This window comes from Canis lupus, chromosome X (genome assembly GCF_011100685.1).
Source record: "Canis lupus familiaris isolate Mischka breed German Shepherd chromosome X, alternate assembly UU_Cfam_GSD_1.0, whole genome shotgun sequence".
Lineage (NCBI taxonomy): Eukaryota > Metazoa > Chordata > Mammalia > Carnivora > Canidae > Canis > Canis lupus.
This window is the reverse complement of record NC_049260.1, coordinates 40,342,766-40,362,792: the sequence shown is the minus strand read 5'-3', so window position 1 is coordinate 40,362,792 and position 20,027 is coordinate 40,342,766. Positions and strand designations below refer to the sequence as shown.

The 20,027-nt window shown below is 41.2% G+C and overlaps 2 protein-coding genes across 32 annotated transcripts in view; one reads left to right on the top strand and one right to left on the bottom strand.

The window, feature by feature from the left end:
• ZNF674 (zinc finger protein 674) overlaps window positions 1–19,562 on the top strand; it is a 39,624-nt gene extending 20,062 nt beyond the window's left edge. For 7 of the 13 annotated variants that reach the window (XM_038587301.1, XM_038587298.1, XM_038587297.1 and 4 more), the window contains 2 exons: window positions 3,243–3,320; window positions 12,907–13,812. In XM_038587301.1, coding sequence (XP_038443229.1) covers window positions 3,243–3,320; window positions 12,907–13,013 — 185 coding nt within the window. In that variant the 3' untranslated portion in view covers window positions 13,014–13,812. Of the gene's footprint in view, window positions 1–3,138; window positions 3,197–3,242; window positions 3,321–12,906; window positions 13,813–19,500 lie in introns of those variants that run through there. The other 6 variants (XM_038587296.1, XM_038587308.1, XM_038587305.1 and 3 more) reach the window with 5 other exon arrangements.
• KRBOX4 (KRAB box domain containing 4) overlaps window positions 4,319–20,027 on the bottom strand; it is a 33,167-nt gene continuing 17,458 nt past the window's right edge. For all 19 annotated transcript variants that reach the window (XM_038587263.1, XM_038587269.1, XM_038587266.1 and 16 more), the window contains one exon: window positions 4,319–7,449. In XM_038587263.1, coding sequence (XP_038443191.1) covers window positions 5,945–7,449 — 1,505 coding nt within the window. In that variant the 3' untranslated portion in view covers window positions 4,319–5,944. The remainder of the gene's footprint in view (window positions 7,450–20,027) is intronic.

Below are 20,027 nucleotides of genomic sequence, written 5' to 3'. Positions count from 1 at the left end.
CTAGGACTTCTAGTACTATGTTGAATAGCAGTGGTGAGAGTGGACATCCCTGTCTTATTCCTGATCTTAGGGTAAAGGCTCCCAGTGTTTCCCCATTAAGAATAATATTTGCTGTGGGCTTTTCATAGATGGCTTTTAAGATGCTGAGGAATGTTCCCTCTATCCCTACACTCTGAAGAGTTTTGATCAGGAATGGATGCTGTATTTTGTCAAATGCTTTCTCTGCATCTATTGAGAGGATCATATGGTTCCTGTTTTTTCTCTTGTTGATATGATCTATCATATTGATTGCTTTACCAGTGTTGAACCAGCCCTGCATCCCGGGGATAAATCCCACTTGGTCATGGTGAATAATCTTCTTAATATACTGTTGGGTCCTATTGGCTAGTATCTTGTTGAGAATTTTTGCATCTGTATTCATTAGGGATATTGGTCTATAATTCTCCTTTTTGGTAGGGTCTTTGTCTGGTTTTGGAATTAAGGTGATGCTGGCCTCATAGAATGAATTTGGAAGTATTCCATCTCTGTCTATCTTTCGGAACAGCTTTAGTAGAATAGGTATTGTTTCTTCTATAAACGTTTGATAGAATTCCCCTGGGAAGCCATCTGGCCCTGGACTTTTGTGTCTTGGGAGGTTTTGGATGACTGCTTCAATTTCCTCCCTTGTTATTGGCCTGTTCGGGTTTTATATTTCTTCCTGTTCCAGTCTTGGTAGTTTGTGGTTTTCTAGAAATGTGTCCATTTCTTCTAGATTGCCTAATTTATTGGCATATAGCTGCTCGTAATAAGTTTTTAAATCGTTTGTATTTCTTTGGTATTGGTGATTTTATTAATTTGAGTCTTTTCTCTTTTGTTTTTAATAAGGCTGGCTAATGGTTTATCTATCTTAGTAATTCTTTCAAAGAACCAACTCCTGGTTTTGTTGATCTGTTCCACAGTCCTTCTGGTCACTATTTCATTGAGTACCGCTCGAGTCTTTTTTAACTGTCTTCCTCTGCTGGGTGTAGGATCTATTTGCTGTTTTTTCTCTAGCTCCTTTAGGTACAAGGTTAGCTTTTGTATTTGAGTTCTTTCCAGTTTTTGGATGGATTCTTGTATTGGGAGGTATTTCCCCCTTAGGACTGCTTTTGCTGTATCCCAAAGATTTTGAATGGTTGTATCTTCATTCTCATTAGTTTCCATGAATCTTTTTAATTCTTCTCAAATATCCTGGTTGACCCTTTCATCTTTTAGCAGGATGGTATTTAACCTCCACATGTTTGAATTACTTCCCAACTTCCTTTTGTGGTTTAGTCCTAGTTTCAAAGCATTATGGTCTGAAAATATGCAAGGGACAATCCCAGTCTTTTGGTATCAGTTAATACCTGATTTGTGACCCAGTATGTGGTCTATTCTGGAGAAAGTTCCATGTGCACTTGAGAAGAATGTGTATTCAGTTCATTTGGATGTAAAGTTCTGTAAATATCCGTGAAATCCATGTGGTCTAGTGTATCATTTAAAGCTTGTTTCTTTGGAGATGCTGTGCTTAGAAAATCTATCGATTGCAGAAAGTGCCGTATTCAAGTCTCCCAGTATAAGTGTATTATTATCTAAGTATGTCTTAACTTTGGTTATTAATTTATTGATATACTTGGCCACTCCCACATTAGTGGCATAAATATTCATGATTGTTAGGTCCTCTTGTTGGATAGGTCCTTTAAGTATGATAAAGTGTCCCTCTTCATCTCTTACTACGGTCTTTGGGATAAACTTTATCTGATATGAGGATGGCTACCCCTGCTTTCTTTTGAGGACCATCTGAATGGTAAATGGTTCCCCAACCTTTTATTTTCAGGCTGTAGGTGTCCTTATGTCTAAAATGAGTCTCTTGTAGACAGCAAATAGATGGGTCTTGCTTTTTTACCCAGTCTGAAACCCTGCGCCTTTTGATGGGGTCATTAAGCCCATTCACGTTCAGAGTTACTATTGAAAGATATGAATTTAGTGTCATCATGATACCTACTCAATCCCTGTTTTTGTGGATTGTTTTCTTGGACTTCCTCTTTCTTTTACAGAGTCCCTCTTAATATTTCTTGCAGAGCTGGTTTGGTGGTCGCATATTCTTTCAGTTTCTGCCTATGTTGGAAGCTCTTTATCTCTCCTTTTATTCTGAATGAGAGCCTTGCTCAAGTATTCTTCGCTGCATGTTCTTCTCATTTAGGACCCTGAAAAATCCTGCCAGTGCTTTCTGGCCTGCCAGGTCTCTGGAGAGGTCTGCTGTTAACCTAATACTTCTTCTCCCCATAAAGGTTAGGGATCTCTTGTCTCTTGCTGCTTTAAGGATCTTCTCTTTATCTTTGGAATTTGCAAGTTTCATTATTAAATGTTGGGGTGGTGATCGGTTTTTATTGATTTTAAGGGGGGGGAATCCATCTCCTGGATCTGAATGCCTATTTCCCTTCCCAAGTTAGGGAAGTTCTCATCTATGATTTATTCAAATACCCTTTCTGGTCCTCTGTCCCTTTTGGCGCCCTCTGGAACCCCAATTAAACATAGATTTTTCCTTCTGAGGCTGTCATTTATTTCCCTTAACCTTTCCTCATGATCTTTTTTGTTTTTCTCTTTTTTTCTCAGCTTCCTTCCTTGCCATCAACTTGTCTTCTATGTCACTCACTCGTTCTTCTACCTCATTAACCCTCGTCATTAGGACCTCCAGTTGGGATTGCATCTCATTTAATTGAGTTTTAATTTTGGCCTGATTAGATCTAAATTCTGCAGTCATGAAGTCTCTTGAATCCTTTATGCTTTTTTCTAGAGCCACCAGTATTTTTATAATTGTGCTTCTGAATTGGCTTTCTGACATTGAACTGTAATCCAAATTCTGTAACTCTGTGGGAGAGAGTACTGTTTCTGATTCTTTCTTTTGTGGGGAGTTTTTCCTTCTAGTCATTTTGCTCAGTGCAGAGTGGCCAAAAAAAAGTTGCACTGGAAAAAGGAGAAAAAGAGGGAAAAAAAGGAGGGGAAACAAACAGAAAACAAAAAACAAGGGGGACTATCCTCTGATTCTATATACTGTAAATCCCTTGACTTCTGCAACTTTCCAGCGCTGCTTGGTGAATAACTTGCTTTTCCCCTGTTCTTCCTGCTGGTCTTCTGGAGGAGGGGCCTGGTGATTCAGGTGTGTATACCTGGGGGAGCTGCCCAGGCCCCTGCCAGGTGCACAGCTCAGTGGGAGCTGTTTATCCTGTGACGCCCCTGCTCAGTCCAGGTACAAGGTGACACCAGGAGAAACAACAACAGTGGCGGCAGCCAGCTCTCCAGCCCGGGAGTCAGCTCCCACAGTAAGTACCACAGCTCCCAGTCCACAGGGGCCTGGATGCTCCAGGGGCAGGGGTCGCCAATCTGCACAGCTTGGGGTCGCCTGGCAGCAGGAGCGTCCTGGCTGTCCTGTGTCCTCCCGGCCTCTGCCTGTCCCGGTGGAGCGCCGGATCCTGGGCTGTGTCCCCCAGTGCCCTGGGTTCCGGGGCCTGCACTGCTGGAATTGCGCTCCCGGGGCCGCGCAGCCCCCTCCATGCAGAGCCGCCACCTGAGCTGCCCGAGCTGTTCCTGCCCTGCTGGGCGCCTGCTCCAGGCCTTTAGGGAAATTGGCCCAGGTGTGTGGTGCACTCTCCCCTGGGGTGCAGTTCCTCTCTTAGTGCCCCTGGGAGCCTGAGTGCATCCCCGCCCCTCTTGGGATCCCGCCCGAGCTCCCTACCAGCGCCCTTCCGTCTGTGAAGGTTGGTAAAGCTCCTACTTCTCGGGGACTGGGCTTTTCTGTCCTGGGGGCACTCCCCGCACAGCCTTAGCCCAGCTCCTCACGGGGACCTCTCCCCACCCTTGGATGCTTTTTTATTTTTTTTAGCGTCTTCCTACCTTGATAGAAGCGTGAACTCTTCTCACTGTAGCATTCCAGCTGTTCTCTCTTTAAATCTCAGGCCAAATTCATAGGTTTTCAGGATGATTTGAAAGTGATCTAGGTAAGTTGGTGGGGACAGGTGACTTGGGGACTGTACTCTTCCACCATCTTTCCCTGCCTCGCAAGTCTGTTTTGCCCACACTCAAGGGAAGAGGATTTACATAGGGCACAGTTCACTGGGGTCACCTAGGATGTGCCTGATACAACTGCTGATACTAGGACGAGAAGGAAGGAATATGAGCAAAAAGCATTCACCGATATCACAGTGAAATGAGCTTTACATTTGGTGTCTGAGGTCAGTTTTGTCTCATTATTTGTGGTATCTTTGACCATTCACTACATCTCATCTGTTAAATCTGTTAGCTGACAACTTTTGTCACAGGATTTGGTGAACTGTGGAGATATTTTTATTCTTACAGAAAAAAAATCACATACAGATATTAAAATCTCAGGATACCCATTCTCAACATGCAAAATATATTCTCAATATCAAATACAAAGCTGAAAGGGAAAATGGATGGAAAGACAGAATTAAATATGCACAGGATTACTTTAAACAATTTGTTAGTCTCTGGAGACTACACTCAAAACATTTAAAAATCAATGATCCCAACACCCAAATGATAATTTGATTAATAATTTGGTATATTTCCTTCCTAGCTTTTTGTTCTACATGTCCACCTACCTACACACACACCTAAAATATTTATAAATATAATACAAATATATGTATCTACCTATAAACACATCTAAAACATATAAATACAAATATATATGGGCATATAATTTTACTCAGCATAAATTTGCCATATTTCTACCACCCAGAATCACTGATACAATAGTGCATAGCCTTCTGTGTACTTTTTTATAATGTAAATCATATGGTATATTGTTTTTTAATGTTTTTTACTTAACAGATTGCCATAAACATTTCCTCAAACATAATAAAGATGATTTTGATTGGTCTATATTATCCCACCTTAAAGATATATCAAATTTTAATCAATTGCCTATTATAGGATATTCAATTCATTTGTTTTGGAATTTAAATATTGCTGTTACAGGAGATACTCTGAAAATTAAAACTCTCTTACTGCCTCACCATGAACTGATTGATTACGTTTTCTTAAAAGACAAAGAATATTAAATTTTTAGCACTGTTTCTAAGTGAGGTGTGCCTTTTGTGTGAGATTTGCATTTTTGTACTTAAGATGAAGAAGAACATGTAAGATCTCTTCTAGCCCCTTTGTTTCAGGGATCCTGATGACTCAACCTCTCTCATGCTTTTTAAGGGAGCAATTTTTCTATTTGTTTAAGAAACAACAGGGGGAGTCTACCCCAACTAGGATTAATGGTTTATGTTCTATACTGTTCTTTCAAAAATGGACTCTACTCCACAGTAAACCTTGTTTTTTATATTTAAGTGCTTGTTTGCAACCTCTGCACCTTTCCCACAAAATGTTTGGTATAGAATATGGAACATGGGGGTGCCTGGGTAGCTCAGTTGGTTGGGTGACCGACTCTTGGTTTCAGCTCCGGGCATGATCTCGGGGTCCTGGGATTGGGACCTGCATCTGGCTCCACGCTCAGTGGGAGTCTGCTTCTCCTTCTGCCCTTTACTAATGCACACTCTCTCAAATAAATAAAATCTTTTTAAAAATACGGAACATGTTTCTCTCATACTTGCTAACATGGTTTTCTAAACTTATTAAATACTCTTGACAGGCAATGACCCTTAAATTCTTTCTCAAGGTCATCTCACATCCATACACCTGTAATTTTGCCACTTTTGAATTCTTTGATGTGCAATTTTCCACTCATGGGTAAGAATTCTGGGTAAAAAAATTCACATTTATTACATGCTTCTGGAATTAAGCTTTTATACCTTTTATTATACTAAAGGAAGATTAAATAACATATTAAGAGTTTCTGACATTCTTGATGTTTATAAGGTTACTCCTCAGGATGAATGGATACCTAAAGAGGCATGACTAATAAATTATCTCATTCTCAAGTATCTTTATAGGTTTTATCTCCTGTATGACTTCTCTGATGTTTCATGAGAGTTGACTTCCCACTGAAGGCTTTTCCACAATCCCTGCATTCATAGGGTTTCTCTCCTGTATGAGTCCTGTGATGTACAATGAGAGTTGATTTCACACTGAAGGCTTTCCCACATTCACTGCATTCATAGGGTTTTTCTCCTGTGTGGATTCTCTGATGTTTAATTAGAGTTGACTTCCTACTGAATGCTTTCTCACAGTCACTGCATTTGTAGGGTCTCTCTCCTGTATGAATTCTCTCATGTTTTATCAGTGGTGACTTCTCGCTGAAGGCTTTCCCACATTCATTGCATTTATAGGGTTTCTCTCCTGTGTGAGTTCTGTGGTGTACAATAAGGGTTGACTTTTCACCAAATGCTTTCCCACATCTTCTGCATTCATAAGGCTTCTCTCCTGTATGAGTTCTATGATGGACAGAGAGGTGTGATTTTCCACTAAATGTCTTCCCACATATGCGGCACTCATAAGGTTTCTCTCCTGTATGAATTCTCTGATGAACAGAGAGGTGTGATTTTCCCCTGAAGCTTTTTCCACATTTACTGCACTCATAAGGTTTCTCTTTTGTATGAAATGTGTGGTGTTTAATGGGGTTGTGTTTCTCATTGAAGGGTTTCCCATGTTTATTACACTCAGTTTTCTCACCCTTAAGAGTCCTTTGATGCATAAGGCTGGACTTACCAGAGTGGACTCCTTCATAAAATGCTTGTCTAATGTGTGTTTTCTCGTGTCTAATAAGGTGATAAGAACTCTTAAAGGCTTTTGCACATTCACCACATACAAATGGTTTCTCTGCTGTGTGAGTTCGCTTATGTTTAACCAGAGTTGACTTCTGTATAAATGTTTTCCCACATTCACTGCATTCGTAGGGCTTCTCCCCTGTGTGAGTTCTCTGGTGTGCAATGAGGGTTGATTTCTGGCTGAAGGCTTTTGTACATTCACAGCATTCATAAGGCTTCTCTCCTGTGTGAGTTCTCTGATGTACCACGAGGTTTGCTTTCTGCATAAACACTTTCCCACATTGAGAACACTCATAGAGTTTCTCCCTAGTTTGAATTCTTTGAGTTTTATTAAGTGCTTGCTTATGGTGGAGGGTTTTTCCATGTTCATTAGGCTCAAAAAATGTCTCTGCAAATGATTGAGCTTTATCAAGATTAGAATGGAAGCATGATTTCCAATGTACCTTATATTCATCATCTTTTTGTCTCATAGAGCTTCTATTTTGACAAAGAAAGTTTAAATTATGTTTTGAACACCTTCCCCACGAATAATATTTGGGGAGTCTCTGTCTTATCGAAACAAAGTCTGTGTTTGGATAAATGATTTTTCTGAAGGTTGTGAATTCTTGGCCACTTTGATCTTTCTGTGCTTCCTTGTCTACTAATGCAGTTTGCCACAGAAGTCTGTCTTGGCTCTTCTTGTGGTGGTCTATCTGGTCATCAACTTGCCAGAATTCTAAAAAAAATGCAAGAAACTCATCAAACTTGCAAACATTACTACCATAATGTTATGGAATAAAATTAGTTTATAAATGTCTTGCTGTGAACTATCAGGGACTTGAGCTGATGTGGATGGACTTTCTCTATCTCCCACTAGCACCACCTCCTCTGACTGCAAACACAACGTGTGGGCCATATTTAACAAAAATATTTTACTACATAGTCAAGCTCAAAACCAAGAAATGGGGCAGCCTGGGTGGCTCAGCGGTTTAGTGCTGCCTTTGGCCCAGGGCATGATCCTAGGGACCCAGGATTGAGTCCCACATCAAGCTCCCTGAATGGAGCCTCTTCTCCCTGTGCCTGTGTCTCTGCCTCTCTCTCCCTCTCTCTTTCTCTGTGTGACTCCTGTGAATAAATAAAGTCTTAAAAAAAAAACAAGAAATGTATTAGGTGTCAAAAGTGAAGTGGAAATTTAAAGTGATGGGATGAACAGAAACTGAAGGCTGAGGATCTGCAGTGAAATCCAGACCTAGGGCAAAAATGTTCAGGAAACTGATATGTAATTCTCGCTTAAAGCTGGAATCATAAGGAACGTCCATGATTGTTAGCGGGGAGCTGGAAAGACTCCCCACTGGTCAAGGAAAGTGGAAATAAAGATACTATATATAAGAAATCAAAATCCATTTGTATAACTCAATCTGAAGTGATTATAATTTTAGTACAGAGCCCACAAGCTGAATAATTAACGTGAAAATTGGTCCTATTATTAGTAGGTTCCTAGCAGTGGCAAACTCTAAAAGATACATTCTTATCTTTTTATAGTTTAGGACTCACATCACTTCTAAGGAAAACCAATTCTCACTGAAGAGTTCACAGTAAAATAATTTAAACCTCACAAAGAAATTAAGCATCTTCAGAGATAATCAGCAGATACACTAAAGATACTCCCATTCCTAAAACTGTAGCTAACAGAATAATCTGGACTTTAAAATAAGTATATTTCGGGCAGCCCTGGTGGCCAGGCAGTTTAGTGCTGCCTTTGGCCCAGGGCATGATCCTAGAGACCCAGGATCGAGTCCCATGTCGGGCCCCCTGCATGGAGCCTGCTTCTCCCTCTGCCTGTGTCTCTGCCTCTCTCTCTCTCTTTGTCTCTCATGAAAAAATAAATATTTTTTAATAAGTATATTTCAAATATTCAATGAAACAGGGTTTAAGAGCTATATTATGGGGTAAGAGGGAGAACACGAGAAAGGAAGCATAAAAGAAAATATAGGCATTCTTAAAACTCTAAATAGAGAGGTTGAACAGTAGATTAGTCACAGATAAAGACAAATTTAATGAATCGGCTGAGAGATCTTAGGAAATCACCCAAAATGTGGCATAAAGAGCTAACAAAATGGAAATATGGCAAGACAAACAGAAAAATGTTAAGCTCCAACATGGGATTAATAGAAAATCCAAACAGAAAGGTTGGAGAAAAAGGGACAGGGCAACATGCCAAGAAAAGGGTTAACAGGACAGCCCTGAGACTGCCATACTGAGAAAGGCTAGCTTGCAAGGCTGGACCCTGGCTGACATCTGGGAACTTGGGAGATCAAGAACGTCTCCACCATTCCCTAACTGATGAGGCTGCTTATACAAACAATGTGATTTATGCGGCACATCTCCTTTCCTTCTGTGAGTCTGAAATTTGGGTATACATGCTAGGCAGAACAACTGGCAGTGTGGAGTTTCTAATGGGCTTCCCTGGGCACATATGTTGTTGCAGCTTCTCTGCTGGGAGAAGAGTGCCCTGGATGACCCTAGATCTCCTGGGAGGGAGAGAGCAAGCATAAGGAATCCTATTTGTGGATTCATCCAGCCTCTGCTAGTGTCTTTTCCCTTTGGATTTAGTGGAATCTCCTTACTACATTGCTGTAAGAAATTGTAGCTATGGATGCAACTATCTGCCCAGTCCCACGAGTCCTCAAAAATCTCTAAATATGGTAGTGGTCTTGGTGACCTCTGAACTAGGCTATATTTGAAGAGACAATGACCGATAGTTTTCTGGATGGAAGAAAGGTACACATCCTACCACTGAATGTCCGGAGTCCTGAGTGTGGTAAATAAGAGCAAAACTGAACCTGGACAGAGTTCAGTGGAACCACAGAACTTTCAATTCAGAAAGTACATATGGGAAGCTGCCACAGAGAAATTTTTAGAATTGCTGTAAAGAAACAATGAGCTCAACATCAGACTTCATCAGCAATAAAAGAAACTAAAAGATTAAACAATGTACTTAAAAGTCCGGAGAGAAGCTTGGTGTCATCTTAGAATTCTATCCCCAGATAGATGATCACAGGAAAAGATGACAAAAATAAAGATGTCTGTGGACAAGAAAAGGCAGGGAATTGGCCACATACAATGTCTGGCTGAGAATAATGCTTGGTACTTGAATTTTTCAGGAGGAAAATAACTAAAGGGAAAAAATGGGGGTGGGGGTAAAAAATGCAGTAAAGGCAAGAGAAAAGAGGTAAAGAGGGGCACCTAGGTGGCTCAGTTGGTTGGGCATCCAACTCTTGATTTTGGCTCAGGTTGTGTTGAGCTCCACACATTGGGTTCCATGCTCAGCAGAGTCTGCTTGGGATTCTCTCCCTTTCCCTCTGCCCTTACCTCTCCACTCACTCTTGCTCTCTAAAATAAATAAAGTCTTTAAAAAAAAAAGAGGTAAAGAAGAAGCAGGATATATAGAAAATACAAGAAAGAAGAAATACTAACATAGTAATACACAATAAATATATATTAACCCCGTTAAAGGGGAACCATATTAAATTGTATTTTTAAAAATCAGCTTTGTTTTCCAAAGACAATTAGAACAAAATGAGAGACACATACCGTTTTTCAGTGGGGGAGTTTGTGAAAAGATTTGGGCAAGGTTATTACTTCCTCCCCTCTATGCTTTCATAGCATCCACCTCTATTTTTTTTAAGGTTTTATTTATTTATTTGAGCTCTCTCTCTTTCAAATAAAAGAGAGAGAGCGCACAAACAGAGGGAGAGGGAGAAGCAGGCTCCCTGTTAAGCAGGGAGCCTAATGTGGAGCTCGAACCCAGGACCCTGGGATCATGACTAGAGCCAAAGGAAGATATTTAACCAACTGAGCCATCCAGGCATCCATTTTTTTTAAAGTTTTGATTTAAGTTCTACTTAGTAAACATGTAGTATAGTATTGATTTCAGGAGTAGAATTTAGTGATCCATCATTTATATATACACCCAGTGTGCTCATCACAAATGCCCTCCTTAATCCCCATTGCTGTTTAGCATATCTGCCCCCCTCCCCTCCAACAGCCTTCAGTTTGTTCTCTAGTACAGAGTCTCTTATGGTTTGCCTCCCTCTCTTTTTCTTTCCCTTCTCCTATGTTCATCTGTTTTGTTTCTTAAATTCCACATACGAGTAAGATTGTATGGTATTTGTCTTTCTCTGACTCGTTTCACATAGCATAATACCCTCTAGTTCCATCCATGCTGTTCCAAATGGCAAGATTTCATTCTTTTTGATGGCTGGGTGATATTCCATTGTGTGTGTGTGTGTGTGTGTGTGTGTGTGTGTGTGTGTGTGTATTTCAGGAAGGTCTATCTGCCCACCCAGCTGCAACCCATACTCTTGGGGAATTGGTTTAACATGATATTAAAACTCATGTAAAGCTGAAGGGGAGGTGGGTAGGGGGATGGGGTCACTGAGTGATAGGCATTAAGGGGGGCACATGATGCAATGAGCACTGGGTGTTATATGCAATTGATGAATCACTGAATGCTACATCTGAAACTAATGATGTTAGCCAACTAATATGTTGGCTAACTGAATTTAAATTTAAAAAGGAAGAGTATTTTTTAAAGATTTTATTTATTCATGAGAGACGAGACAGAGATTGAGAGAGGCAGAGACATAGGCAGAGGGAGAAGCAGGCTCCACACAGGGAGCCCGATGTGGAACTCGATCCCGGGTCTCCAGGATCATGCCCTGGGCTGAAGGCAGTGCTAAACCGCTGAGCCACCCAGGTTGTCCTCAATTTTATGATGAACATCAGTGTATGTGTGTCTATGTCTGTGTGTGATTTTCTGTTGTCATAAGGTACTGATAGATTCTTTACATTGTTTTGTTTTGTTTTTTTAAGTTCAATTTTGGTGTTTTTGTTTTGTTTTTTTGTTTTTTTTGGTCATCTGCCCAGGAAGAATGTTTATTGCAAATTAGGTAGGTTTATTTTACTACTTTCTCTTTTTCCCATTAAACTAGAGTTATATTATGCCCAGAAAATGTAAAGCATTGAAACTCTACTTAGGAGAAATTTTAGAGATTTTTTTGTAGCCAAAGAGATTTTTGTAATTGTTCCATAAGACTTTAAAAAGAATGTAAATTCTATTTTTTGTCAGATGTAAATATTTCTGAAACCTAGCTGTATTATAATATTATACTGTAATACTTTATAATGTTAGGCTATGGATAATCATTTCTGAGAGTGGTACGGTAAACTTGGACCATTCGTGGCTTTGTTTCTCCATTTACATCTTTATATTTGAGAAGCATGTTGTTTGTAACACAAATGCCATAATTATTTCATATTTCATCAAAGTAAAATATCTATTTTATCATTAATAAATCCACATAAAGCAAGGTGACTATACTTAATAATAATACTGTATTATAGGGGAAGCTGGGTGGCTCAGTGGTTGAGCATCTGTCTTTGGCTCAGGTCCTGATTCCAGGATTCTGGGATTGAGTCCCACATTGGACTCCCTGCAGGGAGCCTGCTTCTCCCTCTGCCTATGTCTCTGCCTCTCTCTCTCTGTGTCTCTCATGAATAAATAAAATCTTTAAAATAATAATAATAAATAATAATAGTAATATATATTAGAAAGCAGCTAAGAAAGTAAATCTTAAAAGTTCTCATCACAAGACCAAAAAAGAAAAAAAAGTACACTCTTTCTGTTTCAAAGCCTGATAATAAAATCCTACCAAGTGCTTCTCCAGTCCAGACACCCTTGCAGGACTTAAAAAGAGCAGGTTACAACCACTCAATGTCCCTCAGCACTAACATATACCTGAAAAGTCTAAGAGGTTAAGGTTGAAGAAGCTGAAGATGAAGACTGTTTCTGGGAGGGCTGCAGGAAAGTGGCAGCATTTTCTCTCTTCAACAACATGAGTGGGTGGAGTATGTCCACCTGACCCCTAACCTAGTAAGGACTTCAAGGAGACAACTTGCTTGATACATGTCTGCTAGAGTTTGGGTAAACACATTAGAGCTTGGCACCTAATTTGCACCTAGAAAAACTATAGGTGCCAGGTGGATGGAGGCAGTCTGTGGTAGTAAAGAGGTTGCATAGGGGGTATAGAGGTCAAGGTGCACAGACATGGACACACAGACACACAGGGACACACATACAAACACATACATTCTCTCTCTCTCTCTCTCTCTCTCTCTCTCTCTCTCTAAGCCAGATGTGGCCCCTCTGGATGTGAACAGGACTGGGCTACTTTGGAAAGAAGGCTTCCTGCCAGCATCCAGATGCCTATGATGAGAAAACTGCGATCACGGCCCTAGCCAAGCATCTCCAGGGAAACCATCAAAGTGCCAAGGATAGGAAGAAGCATCAGTCTTCAGAATCTGCCATGTGCCAAGGGTACCAGCATCAGATTACATCTTGATCAGTTCGGACAAAGTATTTTTATCCTTCGTATTTTTTTCCTTCCTCACTTGCTTCAGCCAGGGAGCGAGAGATGGCCTAGTTGTCGAGTAGGGGATAAGAGGAAGAAGGAAGCGCTGATGAGGAGAGTAAAGAAAGAAAAAGTGGAACATGCTTCTTTTGCTACTAAAAATGCCCAGCCCGAAGCAGTGAAGCAGGCATTCATTGGAGGAGAGATTTCCCTTTCAGTGAAGTTCATAGTTTTCACCACTACACGTGACTGAACTTTTAAAACTAAAGAGAGGTGGGATGCCTGGGTGGCTCAGTGGTTGAGCATCTGCCTTCAGCTCAGGGCGTGATCCTGGGGTCCTGGGATTGACTTCCGCATCAGGTTCCCTGCAGGGAGCCTGCTTCTCCCTCATCTGTCGCTGCCTCTCTCTATGTGTCTCTCATGAATAAATAAATAAATAAAATCTTAAAAAAATACAATTAGAGTGAGGCTACCCAATGACCCTCAGAAATTAAAAATATAATGAAAGAATATTAAGAACACCTTTATGCCAGTAAGTTTGACAACCTAGGTAAAACAGATGAACTCCTTGAAAGACACAAATGACCAAAGCTCATTCAAGAATAAATAATATGGGGAATCCTGGGTGGCTCAGCGGTTTGGCGCCTGCCTTTGGCCCAGGGTGCGATCCTGGAGTCCCAGGATTGAGTCCCGCGTCGGGCTCCCGGCATGGATCCTGCGTCAGGCTCCTGGCGTGGAGCTTCTCCCTCTGCCTGTGTCTCTGCGCCTCTCTCTCTGTCTGTGTGTGTGTCTATCATAAATAAATAAATACATCTTTAAAAAAAAAGAATAAATAATAATAAATAATATGGGGCAGCCTGGGTGGCTCAGTGGTTTAGCACCGCCTTCAGCCCAGGGTATGATCCTGGAGACCCGGGATCGAGTCCCACGTCAGGCTCCCTGCATGGGGCCTGCTTCTCTCTCTGCCTGTGTCTGTGCCTCTCTCTGTGTCTCTCTCATGAATAAATAAATAAAATCTTTTAAAAAGAATAAATAATATGAATAAACCAATATCTATTAAAGATATTGAAATTGTAGTATAAAGCCCTTCCATAAAGAAAACTCCAGGCCCAGGCAACTTCACTGGAGAATTCTACTAAACACTTAAGGAAAAAGTAATACCAATGTCTATACAAATTCTTCCATAGAACTGAAGAGGGAGGAAATCCTTCCCAACATATTCTATGACTTTGTTATCTTGATTGTGGTGATAGATTCATGGATGTGCATGTCAAAACTTACCAGATCGTGCACATAAGGATGTGCAATTTCTTATATGTCAATTACACCATAACAAAGGGGGTGAAAACAGCTAAATCAGTACTCAGAGACAGTTATAGCTCTCCCAATGTCTACATTAGAAAAGGAAGCTGTCAAAGTAATGATCTAAGCTTTTACTTTATGAAACCAGAAAAGGAAAAAATTCAATTCAAACTAGCAGGACAGAAATTACAAAGAAAAAAGTGAGAATGAATAAAATCAAGGTTTCCATTACCGGCCACAATGGAGATCTACAACAGCCTCTCTTACTGATTCTTGCAAGGAAAAAGCTCTGGACAAAATATGTAAAGCAACTACTTGAAGGTTCTGAGAAATAAATAAAAGCAGACAGTCTCTGAAGGAGAGTTAAAAGGTAGAGAAGCAGCTCATAGAGTGAGTCTCCCTTTTGTTCTCCCTTATCCTATTGCAAAACTTTGTCCCCATGGTACCTCCACAAGTCCTGAGCTCGTCCAAGGGCTATGCATGCAAAGGCAAGAAAAGCCTCACACCAAAGCTTTAAGAAGTGAACTAAACTAAGATCTAAATCACAGTTCAAGTCAGAGTAACAAATGCATGAGACAGACCCAAAGCAGGACAGCAAAGTCTTTGATAATTGCACAAAGACTTAAATCACCACTCAAGTCTCAAACTAACCCCTGAATGGTGCATACACAGGAAAGATTCAAAGAAGCATGGCAATGGCTCAAATCTGAACTAGATGAAATTAATGCCCATAGGAGGTGAGACAAAACAGGTGGTCTGAATCTAACCAGGCCTATTATGTAACAAAAAAAGATTAAAAACAACAAAACAATCTCCAATAGCTAGGATAGAATCCAAAATTATTCAATATAACAAACAACCAGCAAAAGGTGACCAATTCGTAAGGGAAAAGACAATCAACTGATGCCAGTCCTGAGATCACTCAGGTACTAGAATTATCAGACATTTAAGCAACTACTAAAACTAAGCTCTATGAGATAAAGGTAAATATACATGAAATAAATGGATAAATAGAAGTTCTCAAGAGGGATAGAAACTGTAAAAAAGAAATTGGAATTTACAACTAAAAAACAAAATGATCTGAAATTTAAAAACCAACTCATGGGAGGGACTTAGAATGGCAATGACAGAGGCAAGAGTCAATGAACTTGGAGTTAAACTGACAAAGATGATCTGACCTGCCAATCTGTGGAATAGAGAGAAAAACGACTGGGAAAAATAAAAGGAAAAACAGTATCAGATACCTGTGGGACAATATCAAAAGGCCCAACATTCATGTCATTAGAACCCTCAAAGGAAAAGAGACCACTGCAGAAAAAAAAAAAAAAAAGATCTGAGGAAATAATGGCCAAAAAATGTCCAAATATGGGGGCACCTGGGTGGCTCTGTTAGTTAAACATTGGCCTTCTGCTCAGGTCATGATCCCAGAGTCCTGGGATCAAGTCCCGCTTGAGCTACCTCCTCAGCAACGGAGTCTGCTTCTCCCTCTGACTCTGCTCCTCCCCATACTCATGCTCCCTCTCTAGCTCTCTCTCTCTCTCAAATCTTTAAATACTTAAATATTAATTAAAATAATTTTTAATTTCCAAATTTAGAGAAAGACATAAATTTGCACATCCAAGAAACTTAGCACACCAGAAACAACAAACTCAAAGAAACCCCCAGAATTATTACAATCAAATTGCTGGAAAGCAAACTTGAAAAAAAATCTTGAACAAAAGCACACTGCCTATGAGGAAACAATGATTCAAATGTCTGTGAAGTTGTTATCAGAAACAACACAGGCTAGAAGATAATGGCCTTTCTTTTTGCTTTCAGAATTTTTTTTAGAGGGAGGGGGGAAGGGCACTGGGAGAAGGAGAGGGAGAATCTTAAGCAGGATCCATGCCCAGAGGGGAGCCCCATATAGGGCTCTATCTCACAACTCTGAAATCATGACTTGAGTCAAAATCAAGAGTTGGATACTTAACTGACTGAGCCACCCAGGCAGCTCAATATTAGAGCACCTTAAAAATACTAAAGGTAAAGAAATGTCAACCCAGAATTCTATATCCAGCAAAAATATCCTTCAACAATGAAGATGAAATTTAAACATTCACACAAGGAAAACAAAAGACATTGTCACCAGTAGATTTGTTCTAAGAGAAATGATACAGGATCTTCAGAGTGAAGGGAAATAATATCAGAGGGAAGCACAGAACTTCAGGAATAAATAACAAGCAGCAGAAATGGTAAAATATCTTGGCAAGTATAACAGATTATTTTTTCCTTTTGAATTCTTTGGTATATATGATAGTTGAAAGCAACAACTGTAACATTGTCTAGGAGGTTAAAATGTATATAGATATAATGCATTTGAAAACTATAACAGAGGGAGGGGCAAGATGGCGGAAGAGTAGGGTCCCCAAATTACCTGTCCCCACCAAATTACCTAGATAACCTTCAAATCATCCTGAAAATCTACGAATTCGGCCTGAGATTTAAAGAGAGAACAGCTGGAATGCTACAGTGAGAAGAGTTCGTGCTTCTATCAAGGTAGGAAGACGGGGGGGGGGGGGGGGGGGGGGGGAGAAATAAACAAAAGGCATCCAAGGGGGAGGGGCCCTGCGAGGAGCCGGGCTAAGGCCGGGGCGAGCGCCCCCAGGACAGGAGAGCCCCGTCCCGGAGAAGCAGGAGCTTCACCAATCTTCCCGGGTGGAAAGGCGCCCGCAAGGAGTTAGAGCAAGACCCTAGGAGGGCGGGGATGCCCTCAGGCTCCCTGGGACACTAACAGACTCCTGAGCGCCCAGGAGAGTACGCCGAGCTCCCTAAGGGCTACAGCGCGGGGGACCCGGGAGCAGCTCAGAGGGGCTCGGGCGGCGGCTCCGCGGAGAGGGGGCTGCGCGCCCCCGGAGCAGCTCCGAGGCGGCTCCAGCAGAGGAAGAGGCTCCGTGCGGAGGGGGCTGCGCGGCTCCGGGAGCAGCTCGGAGGGGCTCAGGCCGGGGCTCCGTTGAGGGGGCTGCGCGTGGGACCACGAATCCAACAGCGCAGGCCCGGGAGCCCAGGGCGCGGGGACACAGCTCAGGATGCGGCCTTCCCCACGGGACAGGCAGAGGCCGGAAGGGCCCAGGACCACAAGGACGTTCCTGCCCTGAGCTGAGCAGATAAGCGGCCCCGCCCCCGGAACTTCCAGGCCCTGCAGACAGAGAGCTCCATAGTTAACTGTGGGAGCTGAATCCAGGGCTCCGGAGCTGGCCCCTCCACTGGGGTTGTTCCTCCTGGGGCCTCACGGGTTAAACAACCCCCACTGAGCCCTGCACCAGCAGGGGGAAGAGCAGCTCCCCCAAGTGCTAACACCTGAAAATCAGCACAACAGGCCCCTCCCCCAGAAGACCAGCTAGAAGGACAAGTTCCAGGGGAAGTCAAGGGACTTAAAGTATACAGAAACAGAAGATACTCCCCCCTGTTTTTTGTTTGTTTGGTTTTTTTTTTTTTTTTGCTTTTTGATTTCTGTTTGCTTCCCCCACCCTTTTTTCCCTTTCTTTCTTTTTCTTTCTCTTTTTCTTCTCTTTTTTTTTTCTTTTTTCTTTTTCTCTTTTTCTCTTTTCTTTCCTTCTTTGTCTCCTCTCTTTTTCTCCTTTTCCCAATACAACTTGTTTTTGGCCACTCTGCACTGAGCAAAATGACTAGAAGGAAAACCTCACCTCAAAAGAAAGAATCAGAAACAGTCCTCTCTCCCACAGAGTTACAAAATCTGGATTACAATTCAATGTCAGAAAGCCAATTCAGAAGCACAATTATACAGCTACTGGTGGCTCTAGACAAAAAGCATAAAGGACTCAAGAGACTTCATGACTGCAGAATTTAGATCCAATCAGGCAGAAATTAAAAATCAATTGAATGAGATGCAATCCAAACTAGAAGTCCTAACGACGAGGGTTAACGAGATGGAAGAACAAGTGAGTGACATAGAAGACAAGGTGATGGCAAAGAGGGAAACTGAGGAAAAAAGAGACAAACAAAAGACCATGAAGATAGATTAAGGGAAATAAACGACAGCCTGAGGAAGAAAAACCTACGTTTAATTGGGGTTCCCAAGGGTGCCGAAAGGGACAGAGGGCCAGAATATGTATTTGAACAAATCCTAGCTGAAAACTTTCTTAATCTAGGAAGGGAAACAGGCATTCAGATCCAAGAGATAGAGAGATTCCCCCCCTAAAATTAATAAAAACTGTTCAACACCTCGACATTTAATAGTGAAACTTGCAAATTCCAAAGATAAAGAGAAGATCCTTAAAGCAGCAAGAGACAAAAAATCCCTGACTTTTATGGGGAGGAGTATTAGGGTAACAGCAGACCTCTCCACAGAGACCTGGCAGGCCAGAAAGGACTGGAAAGATATATTCAGGGACCTAAATGAGAAGAACATGCAACCAAGAATACTTTATCCAGCAAGGCTCTCATTCAAAATGGAAGGAGAGATAAAGAGCTTCCAAGACCGGCAGGAACTGAAAGAATATGTGACCTCCAAACCAGCTCTGCAATAAATTTTAAGGGGGACTCTTAAAATTCCCCTTTAAGAAGAAGTTCAGTGGAACAATCCACAAAAACAAAGACTGAATAGATATCATGATGACACTAAACTCATATCTGTCAATAGTAACTCTGAACGTGAACAGGCTTAATGACCCCATCAAAAGGCGCAGGGTTTCAGACTGTATAAAAAAGCAGGACCCATCTATTTGCTGTCTACAAGAGACTCATTTTAGACAGAAGGACACCTACAACCTGAAAATAAAAGGTTGGAGAAGCATTTACCATTCAAATGGTCCTCAAAAGAAAGCAGGGGTAGCCATCCTTATATCAGATAAACTAAAATTTACTCCGAAGACTGTAGTGAAAGATGAAAAGGGACACTATATCATACTTAAAGGATCTATCCAACAAGAGGACCTAACAATCCTCAATATATATGCCCCGAATGTGGGAGCTTCCAAATATTTAAATCAATTAATAACCAAAGTGAAGAAATACTTAGATAATAATACACTTATGCTTGGTGACTTCAATCTAGCTCTTTCTACCCTTGATAGGTCTTCTAAGCACAACATCTCCAAAGAAACAAGAGCTTTAAATGATACACTGGACCAGATGGATTTCACAGATATCTACAGAACTTTACATCCAAACTCAACTGAATACATTCTTCTCAAGTGCACATGGAACTTTTTCCAGAATAGACCACATACTGGGTCACAAATCGAGTCTGAAATGATACCAAAAGATTGTGATCGTCCCCTGCATATTCTCAGACCATAATGCCTTGAAATTAGAACTAAATCACAACAAGAAGTTTGGAAGGACCTCAAACACGTGGAGGTTAAGAACCATCCTGCTAAAAGATGAAAGGGTCAACCAGGAAATTAAGGAAGAATTAAAAAGATTCATGGAAACTAATGAGAATGAAGATACAACCGTTCAAAATCTTTGGGATGCAGCAAAAGCAGTCCTAAGGGGGAAATACATTGCAATACAAGCATCCATTCAAAAACTGGAAAGAACTCAAATACAAAAGCTAACCTTACACCTAAAGGAGCTAGAGGAAAAACAGCAAATAGAT